This window comes from Chinchilla lanigera, unplaced genomic scaffold (assembly GCF_000276665.1).
Source record: "Chinchilla lanigera isolate Chin_1 unplaced genomic scaffold, ChiLan1.0 scaffold00019, whole genome shotgun sequence".
Taxonomy (NCBI): domain Eukaryota; kingdom Metazoa; phylum Chordata; class Mammalia; order Rodentia; family Chinchillidae; genus Chinchilla; species Chinchilla lanigera.
In genome coordinates, this window is record NW_004955420.1 from 25,501,976 (window position 1) to 25,519,675 (window position 17,700).

The 17,700-nt window shown below is 48.4% G+C and overlaps 1 protein-coding gene across 1 annotated transcript in view; it reads left to right on the plus strand.

Moving 5' to 3' along the window:
• Lrrc2 (leucine rich repeat containing 2) overlaps window positions 1–17,700 on the plus strand; it is a gene marked incomplete in the record, with an annotated part of 36,254 nt that overhangs the window by 9,699 nt on the left and 8,855 nt on the right. The window contains 4 exon segments of the mRNA XM_013513588.1: window positions 1,932–2,075; window positions 2,906–3,113; window positions 6,293–6,449; window positions 11,054–11,190. Coding sequence (XP_013369042.1) covers window positions 1,951–2,075; window positions 2,906–3,113; window positions 6,293–6,449; window positions 11,054–11,190 — 627 coding nt within the window.

Below are 17,700 nucleotides of genomic sequence, written 5' to 3' on the forward strand. Positions count from 1 at the left end.
TTTTCCTGGTACTGGGAATCAAACTCACGACCTCACACTTGCCAGGCAAGTGCTGTGCCACTGAGCTAAATCTCCAGCCCTGGAAGGAAGGTAAGATTTTTTTTTTGTCTTTTTGAGACAGGGTCTCACTATGCAGTTCAGGCTGGCCTTGAGATCACTTTGTAGCCCAGGCTGGTCTGCAGCGATCCTCCTGCCTCAGCCTCCCGAGTACTGGGATTACAGGTGTGTGCCACCATGCCCGGCTCATGAAGTTTTTATGGGAAGCCTTTTGTGTGCCAGGCACAAGGCCAGGGATCAGGGATGGAGACAGATATTTTTTCCCGCTGAAGACTAAGAAGCAAAGTCCTGGGCAAGTGCTCTACCAGGGAGCTGTATCCCAGCTCAACATTTTTCTGAGCCTTCCATGATTCTAGGGGTGAAACTGAGAGTAGAGATATGTCTAGAGATATGTCTTAGCTACATTCTCCAGGCTGAGACACAATTCCTCACCTACTATTTAAAGGAGGAAAGGGTTTACTTTGGCTCACAGTTTGTAGAGGTTTTAGTCTGTAGTCAGTGGGCTCCGAGGCAGGGTGGCATGGCAAGGGGGCCTGGCAGAGGGGCCTGGCAGGGGAGAAACAGCAGCTTATGGCACGGTCAGCAGGAAGCACAGAGGGATCAAGGGGGGAGGAGGAAGGTGGACCATGCCCCCACAGATGAGTATCGTATCGTGCCCCATGATCCATTCCCCTCCTAAAACCCCGCCTATGAATGCACTAGGCTTTGGAGGGAGCCCTAGTTATAAACCATAACAGGATACTCACCTCTAAGATCTCGCTAAAATGTGGCCAAGACAGGCCTGAGTCTTCCGTGCTTGAGCTTAAAAGTGGGACTGACAGCTTAGAAGTGCTCATGCTATGGATACTGTCCTGGTGTTGGTCCTGGTTGGGGGGTGCCCCGGAGGTTCCAGGCCACCTTTAACTGTGTTACCTGGTGGGGGTCGGTGCAGAAAGGGTGGGAGGCGGTGGAGGAGAGGGGGCTTCCACTCAGGAGAAGGCTTTCCCGAGTGGAGCAAGGACCAGGGCCAGCTCAGTTGGTGGGGAGAGGTGGGAGGGGCTGGACAAGCTGGCCAGGAAGGGTGAGGATGGAGCCCCCATGTCCTGAGAGATGGGAGGAGAGGGAGCCCATGTGTTTAGAAGAAATTGCTATGAGTTTAAAAGAGAGCTTCTCAGTCAGTGTTGTCCGCAGTCATTTTGGAGGCTACTGGGATGGAACCCACAGCCTCATGCATGCTAAGCATTGGCTCCGCCATGAACTGCACCCTTCTCCCATGAAACTTATTGAGATTTAATATGACTGAGATGTTACATGTGCTTGCGTGTGTGTGTGTGTGTGTGTGTGTGTGTGCCCGCATGTGAGCGTGCTGTGATTAACTCACTGAATCCCCTAGCATGTTATCACCCTGGGAAAAGATGAGACGCACACTATAAAGTCAGTAGAAGGAGGACTCATGAGATTGAGGAATGTCAGGGGGCTTTGAGACTCCCGGGTTCAACAGAAGGGTAGAGGGACCTGTGTGCTGTCCCAGGGGCGGGGACCCCAGGGGAGTGCTGAGTGGTGATGCCCGGACACAGAGTGCTGTCAGACTGGTCACTGAGGAAATTAGCAAGCCGCCGTCTGAAACAAGGCAAGGCGTGACCTAAGGCAGCAGACTCATGCATATTTCAAAGTTCCTGTTAAAACTTTTTGGCTAAGTGTGGTGGCGCATACCTGTGGTCCCAGTACTTGGGAGGCTGAGGCAGGAGGATCTCCTTGAGTTTGAGGCCAGCCTGGGTTACAGAGTGAGACCCTGTCTCAAAAAAACCAACAACAACAGCAACAGCATCAGCAACAACTGCTCTCTGTGTGCTGTGTGTGCAGGAAGCTGACGTGTGTGTTTTTCTAAACATAGGTAATTTTTGTGCTTCCAACATGGGGCACAAGGTGGTGGTGTTTGACATCTCTGTCGTCAGAGCCTTGTGGGAAACACGAGTGAAGAAGCATAAAGCCCGGCAGAGGAAGGAGGCGGAGCGGCTGGAGAAGAGTGCGCTGGAAAAGTAGGGGTCGCTCTTGGGGCTCGGCTCCCTCAGTGGCTTGGCTGGAAAGGACGCAATGTGACGGGGGGAAGCCGGAGACGTGGTGCGTGCCAGGCGCGGCCTGTGTCCTGTGATCAGGCGCTCAGGCCCCGGCTCTCCCCAGCTCAGCTCCCTGGGATTGAGACCCGGGCACCTGTGCCAGCCTGCGCTGTCAGGAGGAAAACCAGAAAGCCCACCAGTGTGGTGCTGCATGCCTATACCCCCAGCACTCAGGAGGCTGAGGCAGGAGGATCGCTGCAAGTTCAAGGCCAGCCTGGGCTATATGGCGAGACCCTGTCTCAAAACCAAAACCAATACCGAACAAACGAAAAACTCCCAAATGAATATGAATATATATTCCAAATATATATATATATGAATGTGAATATATATATTGGAATTGGAGTATATATATTCCAAATGTTCCTGCTCCCTTCAGCGTCATGGCAAGGATGAAACCCCGGCAATAACTAAGTAGTGTTTTTTTAGAGCAAACACTCCACTTACGAAGGTAACATTTGCACCCAAACCTGGGAGCCAGCCCTGCAGAGCTCTGAGCACAAGGAGTCCAGGCAGACAGAGTAACGTAATATTATTTCAGAGGAAAGGGTAGTTAAATCCATGGGTGATTTTGGCAGTCATTGTAGCCAGACATTCAACCTAACCCACCTCCTCTGTCTTAAGTCGGAGGAACCAAGATCCACAGAGGGACCAGGCTTCCCCTGCATCCCGGGGCAGGAGGCAGGAAGAGGGTTGGGCCGGTGGCTGGTGGTGGACCCCAGGAGAGTAACCGTGGCTCCCTGCTGTCCCAGGATAAAGGAGGAGTGGAACTTTGTGGCCGAGTGCCGGAGGAAGGGCATCCCCCAGGCCCAGTACTGCAAGAATGGCTTCGTGGACACCAGCGTCAGGCTTTTGGACAAAATGGAGCAGGGCTCCCTGGCCAGGCAGAGCTCGAAGGCCAAGGACGGGGCCCGACGCAGCAGCCCGTTTGTGTTTGAGCTCTGCGGGGAGCACTGGAAGGTGAGTCCAGATGTCTCTCTCCCTCCCCAATAGTAAAACAGCCCTTTGCCTTTACCATCCTCAGCTAAATGCCTGGCCCTTCTAAACCCCTGGCTTGTCCCAGGGCTGTGGAGGGGCGTGGTGGTCCCTGCAATACCCTGCTCCAGCTGCCCGGTCCTGTGATATTGAGGCCGGGCAGAGAGGCCCCTAGTTCTTTCCTGGGGGTTTACAATGGTGTCCTGGACCCCCTCCCCCGACCTGCAGCCTGGCCTAGGGAAGCATCACCCAGATGCCTGTGACCTGCTGCCCCTGTAGAAGCAGCACCTGGGTGCGGCGCTCAGTCTGCACAGTCAGGAAGTTGCCGGGGGCATAGGAGCTGGTTCCGGCCCACCTCTGCAGGGCAGGATTCTCCAAGGACTCAGTGAGGACTCAGTGTGAATAAACGGTTCTTCAAACCCCTTTGATATCACTTCCCTTAGTCTCATCCCTGCAATGAGCAGGTATTCGGGCTGGTAAGGTCTTGATAAATTGCTCCAGGGTTGGCTAGCATTTGCCACCCTCCTGCCTCAGCCTCTCAGAGTGCTGGGATTACAGGAATTTGCAACTGCCTGGTCTTTTGATTAAAGGTCATTTTCTAAGCCTTCCGTAGAATCTTTTATTTATACTATCAAGTTCTTTTTTCCTTTTTGCAGTACTTGGGATTGAACCCAGGGCCATCACACTGAGCTACATCCCCAGCCTTTTTTTTTCTTAAATTTTTAACCTTGAGACAATGTCCAACTAAGTTACTAAGTTCCCAAGGCTGAAGTGGAGCTTAGTATCCTCCTGCCTCAGCCTCCCAGCGTAGTAGGATTTCAGGTCATGCCACCATGCCTGGCTGATCCATAGCTTTTTTGGGAGACATTTTCTTCTTTCAGCTTGCTTTGGCTTTGAGGGTGTCTGTCCTGATCTTTATGGGAGGGCTTTTCCTGAGGGTCTGGAGATCCTGGGCTGCTGGAGCCCTAGGCAGCTGACTGAGTGTCGAGTGTGTGTCCAGTGCAGGTTTGGTTCTGAGGATGTAGCTGTAGGGTTTCCATCTCCCTGGTGCCTCCCTTCCCTGGAAGTGCCTGGTTATGATTTGTCTGGAGCTGTGAGGACCCACAGTGAAGGACCCACTCACTTTCTGGGGCAGAGAACTGAGAGAGACAATCTCAGTGTTATGATTTGGATCTTAAATGTCTCCTAAAGGCCCCAGTGCTAAAGGCTGGCTCACTAGTTGTGGCCCTATGGGAAGTGGTGCCTTTAAGAGGTGGAGCCTCATGGAGGAAGTTAGGTCATGGGGGCGTGGCCTTGAGGGTCTATGAGACTTGCCTCTTCCCCCTCTCTACCTGCTTCCTGGCCTCCATGAAGGAAGCAGCTTTCCCCTGCCACGCAATCCTCATCTTGTGCTGCCTTGCAGGGACTTAGAGTAACCAGGGCAAATGACCCTGGCTCTGCAAGTGCCAGGCAGAGCAACCCTTTCCACCTTTAAGTGGTCTGCCTTAGGCATTTTGTCACAGCAGTGGAAAGTGGACTAATACATTGAGCATTCATCATCTGCTTGTTCCTTCCCTGACCTCTGCTGTGCCTGAGGGAGCACAAGGACTCTGTTAACCTCATCCAGGGAGGCACCACAGCTCCTGAGTTCAGAAAGGCCCTTGCTTGTCTTGGTGCTTGGCTGTCACAATATTGGACTTTTATTTTAATTAACTAATTAATTTTTGGTACCAGAAATTGAACTCAGGACCTTGCATTTGCCAGGCAGGCACTTGTGCTGCTGAGCTATATCCTCAGGCAATATTGGAAGTTTAAACAAGGGGTCCAGTTTTCATTTTGCACTAGGCCCTGTGGAGGACACAACCAGTCCTCAGTTAAGTGATCCATGTGACATTCTGGGCTTAGTTTTCCTCTTTCCAGTGGGCCTTGGTAGTGCTCCCCTTGTCTGTCCCGTGGTGCTGTTGTATAGATGATCTTCAGTGGAGGGACTTGCCTAGGTGAAAAGCCTCATCTTCACAGCCAGCGATGACCAGGAAGCGTGTTAGAAGTACCGAGCACTAAACCAAAGGTTCACTGCGGACTTCCTGTTCCTCCTTCCATGGGACCTGACCGCGTGCCTGTGGAGTTGCCCCCGCTCCCTGTGCTGTGCCCAGGCTTTGATGGGGTGCCACACGCAGCCTCATGAGGCCAGGTGCCCGGCATCCTGCCCTGCAGTGGGTTTGGGAATCGCTTGGCGAATCAGATTTCTTCAGCTGCACAAACAGCACCCCTGAACCCTTGTAGTGCTTTCAACACCTTCTCAATCTCAGCCCAGGATGCCCAGGAATCCCTGGGGACCTCTGCGCTCCTCCCCGTCACTTCAGAAACCATCACCAGTGGCTGAGGGTTCTTTCGGTCGGTTTACATAGAAATCCCTAGGCCAAGTGTAGCTCTTTCAGTGTGAGGAGCGTGCCGGCAACACTCAGCTCTCTGTGTTAGCAGCCCTCTTTGCACTCAGAGCTGGCCGCTCCCTGCAGACCAGGACCTCGTTAGGAGTGAAGGCAGCAGTTCCATCCTCCTCCGTCTTTCTCCATCTTGACTGCCTTCTGAGCCAGCTCTTGAGCTCCAGCGCAGCCTGTGCTACTCAAATAGAGCTCACAAATAGGTAAACCCGCCACACCCAAACAGGCTCTATTAGGGAACAGTGCGGGGACCAGCCCGCCGAGAGCAGGGGACGTGGCTCTTCCAGAAGGTGGGCTCTCACCGTGCACAGACTTTCCATGTCGCCGTGGGTGCAGGAGGGGCCCCTCTCTGACCCGGCCGAGCATGGCTGTAGCGGGCTGGATTCATGAGGATAAACCACAGCATATGTCTCCCTGGGCGGCCGTGGGGCAGGGGACACTTCTGTCCTATCTCAGTGCCAGGGCCTGAGGACACGGTGCGCCCAGGAAGCTGTGGAGCCTGGGCCGGAACCCAGGGCTCCCCAGCACCAGGTTTCTGTGCTCACGGGACTTGATTTGAAAGATAGCATGCCTTGGAAATAGGGCTGGTTGCTCCCGTGAGATCAGTGACAGCTGCGGGTGTCTTTGTTTTCGCTGGGAGTGAAGTCTGGTGCGCTCAGGTTTGCTGTACTGCTCTGTTTTTTTAGAATAAATGCGTGGCTCCCCCAGGAGCTGCTCTGATTGCTGTCTTCTGTCCTGTTACAGGAGCTCCCTGACTCGCTGAAGGAGCAGACGCACCTGAAAGAATGGCACATAAGCAACACGCTGATTCAAGTCATTCCCACATACATCGAGCTGTTTCAAGCCATGAGAATCCTGGATCTGCCAAAAAACAGAATCTCGCATCTTCCAGCTGAAATTGGTATGTTACTGAGCGGGAACCTGCAGGCCTGTCGTCTGGGATAAGCAGGTAGCTGTTGGGCAGATGACCCGCAAATCCCATGTTTCCTCCTGTAGTGACCATGGGACTGCTGGGCAGGGCTCCTTCCATGTTCCCGAGCTGCTTGCTTGCAGTGTCCCCTTTGGGCTTCTGTACCGTGTTCTCACCTACATAAGTCAGCACATCCAAGCCTTTGCCAGTTGTGTAGAAACTAGAAGTCTCGTGAGTGAGTGAGCACTGCCTTGTTTAGAACCTTTTGCTTATTTTCTTTTAGCGTACTGTCATAGGCGCAGAATGAATCTGTTCTATGTGTATGTTAGTCATTTGATTTACAATGTTTTCTGTTTGGTGTGTGGTTGGTCCTGGAGATTGAAACCTGGGCATCATTCATTCTAGACGTTTTGCTTTTCCTCCTTCTCCTCCTTTTTTTTCTTTTCCTTCTCCTCCTCCTCCTCCTTTTTTTTTTTTTTTTTTTTTTTTTGAGACAGCATCTCACTATGTAGTTCAGGCTGGCCTTGAGCTCACTAAGTAGCCCGGGCTGGCCTTTTAGGGTGATCTGCCTGCCTCAGCTTCCTGAGTGCTGGGATTACAGGTGTGCATTATATCTTTTTGGTTAATCGGAAGTTTATGATTCTCAAGCATTTCATTGTTGAGTTGTGTCATCTTAAGATGAAGCCTGCAGTGGCCATGTTTGTCTGTCTTTTGCTTGGGGTGTGAGGACCGAAGGTGTAGGGGTGGCACAGGCTCTTTCATTCCCATAATGCCCGCCCCAGGCCCTGGGGAGTGGTGGAAGAGGTAGCAGAAGGCAAGGTAGTGTGGGTGGAGGGTGGCTTGTCTCTCTGGCATTTGTTCATGTCTTCCTGGGTGTGAATCCCATGATGCCCTGCTCACACTTTAACCTGGGGCGGTATCGGAGCTGTTTATGCAGCTGCGAACTCTGTGGGGTCAGGCGACTTCTCCTCGCTGTTTGCTGTGAGAGCAGGGGCTTCTCCAGCTCGGTTGTCCTTCAGCTGTGATGCACCTGTGGACAACATCCCCCAGGCCACCTGTGTCTCCCTTTGTGGACTTGGCCAATAGGCTGTCCCCGTCGGGAGTCTTAACTATCAAGCAGGAACAGGCCACTTGTAGGCTGGGAAGCGGGGAGAAAGTGCAGCCCAGACCCGGGTAACTGCTCTGTGTCCTTGCCCGGTGCTGGGAGGGATGAGAAGGACCCTAGAGTTCCCTGACAAGTGCTATCTTTGACATGAGACGGGGTCACACAGGTCGGAGAGAGCAGGTTCCGTGACATCGGCGGATTCAGCCGCCGCCATTAGCTGTCTACTTAGGAGACTTTGGCAGCCTGGCCGGAAGCCAGAGCCAGAACCTGTTTCCAGGTTATTTTGGGACAGGTTCATGGTGAATGTGATAACCAGGCACAGTTTCTGAAGATGGAGTCCCCTGGAAAGTCCTTTCCAGGCAGAAGCCTTACAGACCCGAGAAGCCACCGTGGTTGAGCCTTACTCAGGCGTCCTTGTCATCTCTTCGGCCGGCTTGGGAATCAAGGGGCCAGCGGCAAGCTGGGCGTGGGGGGTGGACTCCCCCCACCGTATTCACAGTTGTCTCAGATTTTTTTTTTTTTTTTTGGTTTTGGTTTTTCTCCGGTACCGGGAACTGAACTCACGACCTTGCACTTGCCAGGCAGGCGCTTTGCCGCTGAGCTAAATCCCCAGCCCCCTGTCTCAGATTTTGTACTCTACTTATTTTTGTTGATCTCTTAACAGATCTGACTTGATGTATTGCCAGCTGAGTGCCGGTTCTTTTCTTGAGGCGTGTGGGTCGGGGAGAGAGGAGGTACCTTGTACCGAGGGGAGGACAGTGTGTGTGATTTGGGGTGCTCTGCTGATCTCTCTGCTCTTCTGTCTCCTTGTCTACAAAGTGGGGACCAGAGTGTGCCTTATTTATCCAGCTGTGGTAAGACCCAGGTGTCTCTCAGGGCTTGGCGTGCTCCCCTCCTCTCCCTAGCAGGCTGTTTTCCTTCAGGGCCTCTGGGCACTTGACACAGGAAGCTGTTGCCATGGCACATGTTGGAGGTCACAGGAGGTCGCCACCCTGCCAGTACTGCAGGCCGGATGGGAAGCATCCTGTTTACCTCCCTGCACAGGACAGATGTGGCCGAACAAGACCTGGGTGTGAAGCCAGGCGCAGGTCTCTCGTCACACTGAAGTCCTGCTTGGCTGTCTGGATGTTCGGCTTTTACAGCAGAGGAGACTGGAGCAGAGAGAGTTCATGACTATTCCGTGTATCTGTGTCACACGGCCAGTCAGCGACACGGCCAGCTTGTCCATCAGCAAGGCTGATTAGTTTAGGTCAATTGCTCTGGTCTTTCCTGGCACCGGTGGCATTCGGTCTGCCCCCCCCAGGATCTGGCGTGTGTCACCCCGGGGGTCCGACAAGGAAGCCTTGAGCCAGGCGGGTGGCAGAGGTGGGTGGTCCAGCATGGGGAAGGACGAGCGGGCAGCCCCTGCTGAGAGGAGAAGGAAACCGAGCACACGGTTCTCCTATCTCAGAACTCAGTGAGCCAAACCTTCTCTCCAGTCACCTTCTGCAGGTGTCTGTCTCCAGGCCTGTCCCAGCCCTGCCAGGCTTCCCTCTATTCCAGGCCTGGGAGGTCACAGCAAATCCCTGACACTGTCCCTGAGCCCAGGAGGTGGCTTGGTGTAGAGAAATACTGTGTGGCCAGAGTGACGCGTGTCCCTTCCGCCCCCAGCCTCGGGAGGTCCTGCCTCATTTCCAGGGCGGACCCAGTAGTCTGATTGGCTGTGCGCGGCTGGATGGGGCACCCTGGCTCCGCATGTAAGTGTTAGATCTACGTGTCAGTTTCTATAAAAAGCGTACGGGAATTTTGATAAGGATTGTGCTGAATCTAGAGGTCAATTTGAGAAAAGCTGTCCTTGTTTTATTCATCCATGTTTGTGGTACACGATTACATTCATCACGGAGAGGGATAAATCTCTCAATTCTTATTTCATCTTTTCCTCTCTCTTCCATTCCTCCTCCCTCCACCTCTTGGTCTTCTCTTTTGCAAAAAATCTATCTCCCATTTCCTATTAACTATTTTTTATTGTCTTCTTTAATTTATCTATACGTTGGGTTTCTCACATAGGAGAAGCCATGCTATATTTAAACGTGTGTCTGATTTATTTCAGTTACATTTAGGGCCTCCATGTGCATCCATTTTCCTACAAATGACTCCGAGTTATCCTTCTTTATGGCAGCGTACTAGTCCATTGTGTGTAAACACCACATTTTCTCTATCCATTCATCTTTTGATGGACATGTAGGCTGCTCCCAAGATTTAGCTGTTATGAGTTGTGCTATAAACATGGATATTTATAGATCACTGTAATATGATGTCTTTAACTCTTTAGGGCAGATGCCTACAAGGGGAATGGCTGGGGTGAGTGGGATTTCTAGTTTTAGGTTTTGAGGACTGCTCGTACTGATCTCCACAGTGGCTGTACTAACTTATGTTCCCACTGACAGTGCGGAAGGAAGAGTTCCTCTCTCCCTGCAGCCTCAGCAGCATTTGTTATTATTTGATTTCCTGACGATGGGCAGTCTCTCTAGGGTAGGGTGGAATCTCAGCGTTGTTTTAATTTGCTTTTGTCTAATGGCCAGAGACAGCCATATTTTTCCATGTATTTATTGGTCATTTGTATGTGTTCATCTGAGAACTGTGTTCACTTCGGCTGCCCGTGTTTTGGTTGGGTCTCTTGCTTTGCTGTGTCAGATCACACCGTCTCTGCCAACTCTACTTTCCTTAATTATGTTGAGGACAGGTCCTCTGGCACACAGACTTGGACACGCGGAAGCTGGGGAGATCGTCATGTGATCCTCTGCCCCCTGTGCAGGGAGTAGTTTATCTCATCCTCTTCTCCTCTCTGTTCTTCCAGCCAGTCACCGACTGGGAGGCTTGCGGGAGTCAGGTGGCTGGTAAGAAGGCTCCTGGTTTCCACGTCACTAGTGCTGTCTTCTAACACGAGATCCAGGAAAGCTGATCAGAAGTGGCCCTGCCCCAATACACTGTCTTTGAGCTCTTTACTTTCTTGTTTATAAAATGGCAAGAAATTTTTATATCAGGTGTTTATTCTGCAAAAGTAAATAGTAATTTTGGTTTTCTAATTTAAAATTAAAAACTTAAGAATGATGCAGCATTCAAGTCCTTAGAATACCTATGGCACGACAGTTAGAGTATTCTGTATATTTGCTCTTGTGCTGGTTTCTAGTTTGGAAATGGAGATGTATGTATTCAATCAAGAATCAGAATTGGGAGACGCTATTTTCCAATCAGCCTGGCTACTTCCTGTTTCTGGCATACACTCACTTCCTGTTTGTGGAAGCGACTTCTACCATATTCTTGAGGGAGCATGATATGTCATAGTTAATGCAGACACGAACCAAAGATATGTGGTAAATCGGTGCACCCTGTAAACAACCCGCCTGTCTGACTCACCGCACACACGTCCAGCTGACCTCTTAGCTTTGTTCTTGTTCCTAAAAGACCCCGAGGGACCTGCTCAATGGAGATGACCTCTTTCTGATGCCAGGTCGTCTGCAGAACCTGAGAGAGCTCAATGTGAGTTTTAACCACCTGACGAGCATTCCGGCCGAACTGGGGGACTGCACGAGTCTGGAGAGACTGGACTGCTCCGGGAACCTGGACTTGATGGAGCTCCCTTTCGAAGTAAGAAATCAACCTGCCTGCACTGACATGGATTGATCAGTAATATCCCAAGACATTTTAAATGATGAAATCCATCACAGTTTTCCTGACATTTTGGTCACCCTATACCTGCTGTCATAAGGTCTTTAAAATAGACTCTGAATTTAAGTCCAGAAATCCTATCACATCCAATCCTATCAAAAGAAAACCAGGCAAGACATCCTATTTTCACAGAAGACATTTTATATTTTATTTATTTATTTATCTTTTTGAGATAAGGTTTCACTCTGCTGTTCAGGCTGGCCTTGAACTCAGTTTGTGGCCCAGGCTGGCCTCGAACTCACAGTGATCCTCCTGCCTCAGCCTCTCGAGTGCTGGGAAGACATTTTAATTTAATGCCTGTTGTATATAATACAGATCCCAATTTATTTATCTACCAGGATGGAGCTGGAAATAAATAAAGGGAGTGAAAAGTTTTTTTCATACACTGAAAATGGAACCTGTGGATGACTGAAGTTGTCCTACAGATAGGATGTAAGAATGCATTAAGTTTTAAAATATTCATTAGTTTCTTTTGGTGTATACGTGGGGAAATGAACTCTGTTAGCACCTACGTCGTCCCAGGAGATGCCCGACAAGTGTCCTGGGGAGGGTGCCTGCTCCAGGGTCAGGGTCACCGTCATAGCCCCACCCCTCCTTCAAGCTCCAGGGCAGGGATGGCTCGGTCTTGCCCGGATGTTCAGCCCTGGAGGATACCGTGCGGTCCCGACCTCTCTTGCTCCCACACCCCATGTCCAGTCCTGGATGGCCCTGTTGACCCCACCCTTTGGGGTATGTTTTATTTGACCAGTTTTGGTCACCCCTTCACTCACACTCCAGTCCCAAGCCAGGGGCTGATACCTGGACAGAGGAGACATCTGGATGGGGGAAACATCGGGATGGGGCAGTGGCCTTCTCAGCTGGTCTCTGTCCCTCCTTTTCCCCTAACCCCTTTCACAGCAGTGTTATGTCCATGCCTTGAAGTCCAGCCATCCTGTGTGCACAGCTCACCATAACTTGGGGAGGACCATCTGTGCCGCTCTCTTTGTGTTTTTTTTTTTTTTTTTTTTTTTTTTGTTTGTTTGTTTTTGTCTTTCTAAGACAGGGTCTCCCTATGCAGTTCAGGCTGGCCTTGAACCTACTTTGTAGTCCAGGCTGGTCTTGAACTCGCAACAATCCTCCTGCCTCAGCCTCCTGAGTGCTGGGGGTACAGGCCTGTGCCACCAAGCCCGGCTGGACAGCGCTCTTTGAAGGAGAAATTGCCTCCATCTTGGCTGAGCCTGGCCCTGTTTTCATGCATTGATGTGTGCAGAGCTGGGTAGGACTTTTCCTTATCCCTTCAACTGGCTCTAAGCAATGCAAATTGGTCCAGCTGAGGAGCTGATGTGTAGTCTTTGAAGCAAGGTGACAGGACAGTGTTTCCCCACCCCATACCTCCCAAAAAGCATGTCTGAGCCCCAGGACACAGAAGATTACACATCAGAGCTGAAGCACCCACCCCAAGGCATTAGATACTACCTCAATTGTGTTATACAGATATCTCCTTCTGCACATCCTTGTCTCTGCACGTTGCAGAGGTGACTTCAGACCACCTACTTACCCCAGCTCACAGCACTCACCTGCTTCCTGCCATTCTCAGTCACTCATCCTCAAGCCATTCCTTTCTTCATGAATTAATAAAACCCGGTTCAGCACTGGGTCGAGGCCTTTGTTCCGGGTAGCCACCATCTTAGCTGGACTGAGAACCCCTTGGCTCCCCACAACTACAAATATGCCTTAGTGTCTCTGTTCTCACCATGGGTTGCCCTGGAAGTGGTGGATTGGAATTAACTCACTAGGAATCCAGTAGCTGTTCCATGGGATTACAAATACAAACTTCCCGGCCTGCAACAAGGAGCAGGAAGGGCTCATGACAGTAACTCAGCTTTAGGACGTTTCTGCTGCCTGCCCTCAGATTGGTCTTTGTCTGCTTCCTGTTAATCCTTGTTCCCACTCAGCACCAGGCAGCTGGGAATCTATTTTATGTCTCTGCATGTTTGATCTTTTCAGGAAATTTCATGTCGACAGAGCCTGGCTTTTTCCACATTGCACATGTAGAGCAAGGAAGGGTCTGAGCCTCGTCCTGTTGCCCGTGGAATCATGGTCTTTCTGGGACTTTTCATTGAAAAGATTTTCCCTTGTCCCTTGCATTAGCAACTTTGCTCATAGATCAGTTGAACCTTAACATAAAGATTTCTTTCTGGAATCTCAATTCTATTCTATCGTGCTATTTTTCTATCGTATGTTAATTCTACATTGTCTTGATGATTGTGACCTTGTAATGTTTTGAACTTGCATACTGTCCAGCAAGCTCTCCAGCTGTGTCTTTCTTTTTCAAAATCGTTTTGTGTATTCTAGATCCTTTCATTTCTATATAAATCTTAGGGTCAGTGCCAGGCACAGTGATGTGTGCCTGTCTGTAATCCCTGCCACTAAGGAGGCTGAGGCAGGAGGGTTGGAGGTTTGAAGTCAGCCTGGAAAATTTAGCAAGACTCTGCCTAAAAATACAATTTAAAAAAAGGAATTGGCCTGGCAATTAAAAAAAAAGCCTACTGAGATTTTATTGAGGATTGTATTTAATTTACAGATCAGTTTGGGGAAGAATTTCATCTCTGAAAACATAATATCTCTCATTTATGTAAACCTTTAATTTTTCTTAACAGTGCTTTATATTTTTTAATACATAACCTCTTTCTTTAATTTGTTTATTTCTAAGTTTCTAGGGTGTGTTGTGAATGGAATTGTTTTCTTATTTCATTTTTAGTTAGGCATGAGGTTATAGAAACAAAATAGATTTTTGTACATTGATCTTATACTCTGTAATTTTGCTTTTCTTTCTTTCTTTTTTTTTTTTTTGTAACACTGAGGATTGAATTCAGTGCTTCCACATGGACCTTCTTTTTTTTTTTTTATATAGTTTTTTGAGACAGGGTCTCACTATATAGCTCAGGCTGACCTTGAACTCACTATGTAGCCCAGGCTGACCTTGAACTTATGGCCATCCTCCTGCCTCAGCTTCCCAAGTGCTGGAACTATAGGTGTGTGCCACCATGCTGGGAGTTTCCAGCCATTTTTAAATTTTTATTTTGAGACAAAGTCTCACCAGGTCACTAAATTGCTCAAGTGGGGCTTGAACTTGTGGTTCTTCTTCCTCAGCCTCCCAGAGTGCTGGAATTACAAGCATGTGCCCCCAAACACTCTTGATTAGTTCTAGATTTTAATGTGGATTCCTTGGTATCCTGTCAACTGCAAATAAAGATACTTTTCCTTTGCACTTTCTGATCTGGATGCCTAATCTCTCCCTTCCTCTCTCCTTGCTCCCCACTGGCACCAGCTAGGCCTGTTGTACAATGCCAAGCACAAGCAGTGAAAGTGAGCGTCCTCGCCTTGCTGCTCCTGGAGGAGAAGTCATCCCACCTGTCACGCTGTCCTCTGTCAGTATCTATTGGTTTGAGTCCTGGCCTGATGAGGTCTGTTTCTCTGTTTGTTTTTTTTTTTTTGTCTTTTTGAGACAGGGTCTCGCTATGCAGTTCAGGCTGGCCTTGAGCTCACTGTGTAGCCCAGGCTGGTCTTGAACTCACAATGATCCTCCTGCCTCAGCCTCCTGAGTGCTAGGATTACAGGCATGCACCACCATGCCCGGCCTCTCTGCTTGTTTTTAATTGAATTTTGTCAACTGCTGTTCTGCACCTACTGATATAATCATGTGGATTACCTCCATGTCTTTTATTCTATTAATATTATATACTGATTGATTTTTAGATGTTAAACCAACTTTGCATTCCTTGGTAAATCCTTCCTGTTCATGGGGTATCATCCTTACTATTTGTTGCAATATTTAGTTTGATAATCCTTGTCGAAAGCTTTTGTGCCTGCGCTTACGAGGGCATTGGCTTGTGGTCTTGTTTATTTGTGATGCTGTTGCCTGACTTGGCATCAGGGAAATGCTGGCCTCATAGGATGCCCTGCAGTGTTCTCTTCTCTGTTTACTGGAGGAGTTTGTGTGGGTTGGGATTATTATTATTATTATTATTATTTTTACTATTTGAATTACCTATGAAGCTATCTGGGCCTGAGGCGCTGTGTGTGTGTGTGTGTGTGTGTGTGTGTGTGTGTGTGTGTGTATGTGGGTACTTTTAAGTTACTTTTCAATTTCTTTGTTTGCAATGGACTTAATCAGATTTCCTGTTTATTCTTGAGTTAGTTTCAGTAGTTACTGTCCTTTTAAGAAATCCATCAGTTTTCATCAACGTTGCTGACTGTCGAATGCGAAGTGTTTGTAAGAGCCTCTTGTAATGCTTTTTAATTTCTCTGTGGGCAGCGGCGATGGGCCATCTTTCCCTCTGGAATTCAGTAGTTTGTGTCCTCTCTCTCTTCCTTTCTTTCTCCTTGGTTAATCCACTAATGGGTTTTTTGATTTTGTGATTTTTCTCACATAGCCAGTTTTTGGTTTCATTGATTTTCTCTATTCATTCTGTTTTGTATTTTATTGATTTTTCACTTCCACCTTTATTATATCCTTTCTTCTGCTTTCTTTTCATTTTAGAATCTAGAATTTTTGGTTGACGGTTTTTTCTTGTTTCCTTCAGCACACTGAATAGATGATTCCACTTCTGTTTCCCATTGTTTCTGAAGGAAAGTCGGCTGTCCCTGCTGTCAGTTCTCTCTCCTGCCTGTGCTGCGCCCCTGGAGTGGACTGGTCTCTGTCACACGGGAGGCCCATGGAGCATCTTGGGTGTGTAAAGTTGCTCATCAAATTTAGGAAGTCTTAAAAGACCCTAAAAAAAAAAAAAAAAAAAAAATTAGGAAGTCTTGGCAATTCTTTACCTCTGTTACTTTTCCTCCTGCTGTTTGTTTCTCTTCTTACCTCTAATACTTACTTGTTTTTTCTTTTAGACAGGAATCTGCTGCACATAGTCCAGGCTGGTCTGAACCTCATTATGTAGCCCAGACTAGCTTTGATCTCTTGATCTTCCTGCCTCAGCCTCTTGAGTGCTGGGATTACAGGTGCACAGCACTGTGGCTTCCTCTAGTATTCCTATACGTTGGTATATTGACACCTCACAGGCCTGACGCTTTGATAATTTTCTTCAATTCCTTTCTCTCCCTCTTCTTTAAACTGGGTAATTTTTATTTATCTATCTTTAGGTTCCCTCGTTCTTCTTCTGCCATTGTGGATCTAATGCTGAGCTCCTGTAATGAATTTCCAATGTCAGTTGTTTTCTTCTTTAACTCTAGAAGTTTTATTTCTCTCTAATTTCTATAGGCTGGTTGACAGTCCCCACTTGTTGATTCACTTAACCCTTGTCCTGCTTTGCGTTTCATCTCAGCACAGATACTTTGTCTTGTGTCCACCTCCGTCGCCTGCCCCCTCTACAGCTCTGGTCTTCGCCTTTTTCGCTCTTACACCCCCCACGCTCTGAACAGGACTCAGGAAGTGATGTGTAGTGGACACTTACTAAATATTTGTGAATGAGTGAGTGAATGGACAACTATCTGATGGATTTAAAAAATCTGAACAACTTGTACACATCTTCCTGTTCATAAGTCTTCCTTGGTTCCATTTCTAACCCATCCTTTAAAATCTAGCATATTGTTTACAGATCCCAGCTTCCCCTCTTGCCAACTCCAGCAGCTCTGTCCACTATGAAGCCTCTGGTTTCCTTAGATCTCCCAGCAAACGGGGACCCCCAACACCCCTAGCCCTTTGTGTTCCTCTGTACTCATTGTAGTTTTCGTGGCTTCATGAGGAAGTTTCTTACATAAATAATTGGTACAACCCTGATTTAAAATTCGAGTAAACAGCAAGTAGCACAGAAGACCTAAGAAAGGTGATGCAAAAGAAAAAACTATGATGGAGACAAAGAGCTTGACTTCCCAGCTACGTGGATGTTCTTGTGTGGATGAAAGTTCTGGGCACTCTTGCTGTCCAGTTTTGGTCTGTATGACAGGGGGATTTTCACACCAACATAACTACTTTTCAAAAGTTTTTATGATGATAGTGTTTTGTCCTTGATAAAAGTAGCTCATGAGAAAATTACTCTTATATTAAATCATTTATCTCTTTGCTAATTTAATGCTCTTGTGATTTTTCTTGTTCTAGTTTTCACAGAATTCTTTAACTGTTTTCTTTAAAAAATCCTTACTAAGTGATTTGACAGCCTCATGTTTGCATTTTCTATATTTATTGGGAAAAGCAAGGAAAAAAGATACTAAAGGTGATCCGATCCTGATTTTTCTACTCATGCAATAGGTCTGCAACACAGGCAGAGGTGGACCTGAATTATAAGCGCCTGAGACATTCACCACTCACTGAGTTACTGTCCTCACATTTTCCTAAGATCAACAAAAGTGAAATCAGGATGTGCACATGTTCCATAGGATGAGTTTGGCCCTTGGCAATGCGGAGTGGGACTCACCTGAAGCTAGAGAGAAGCGCAGGCCACCACTTTC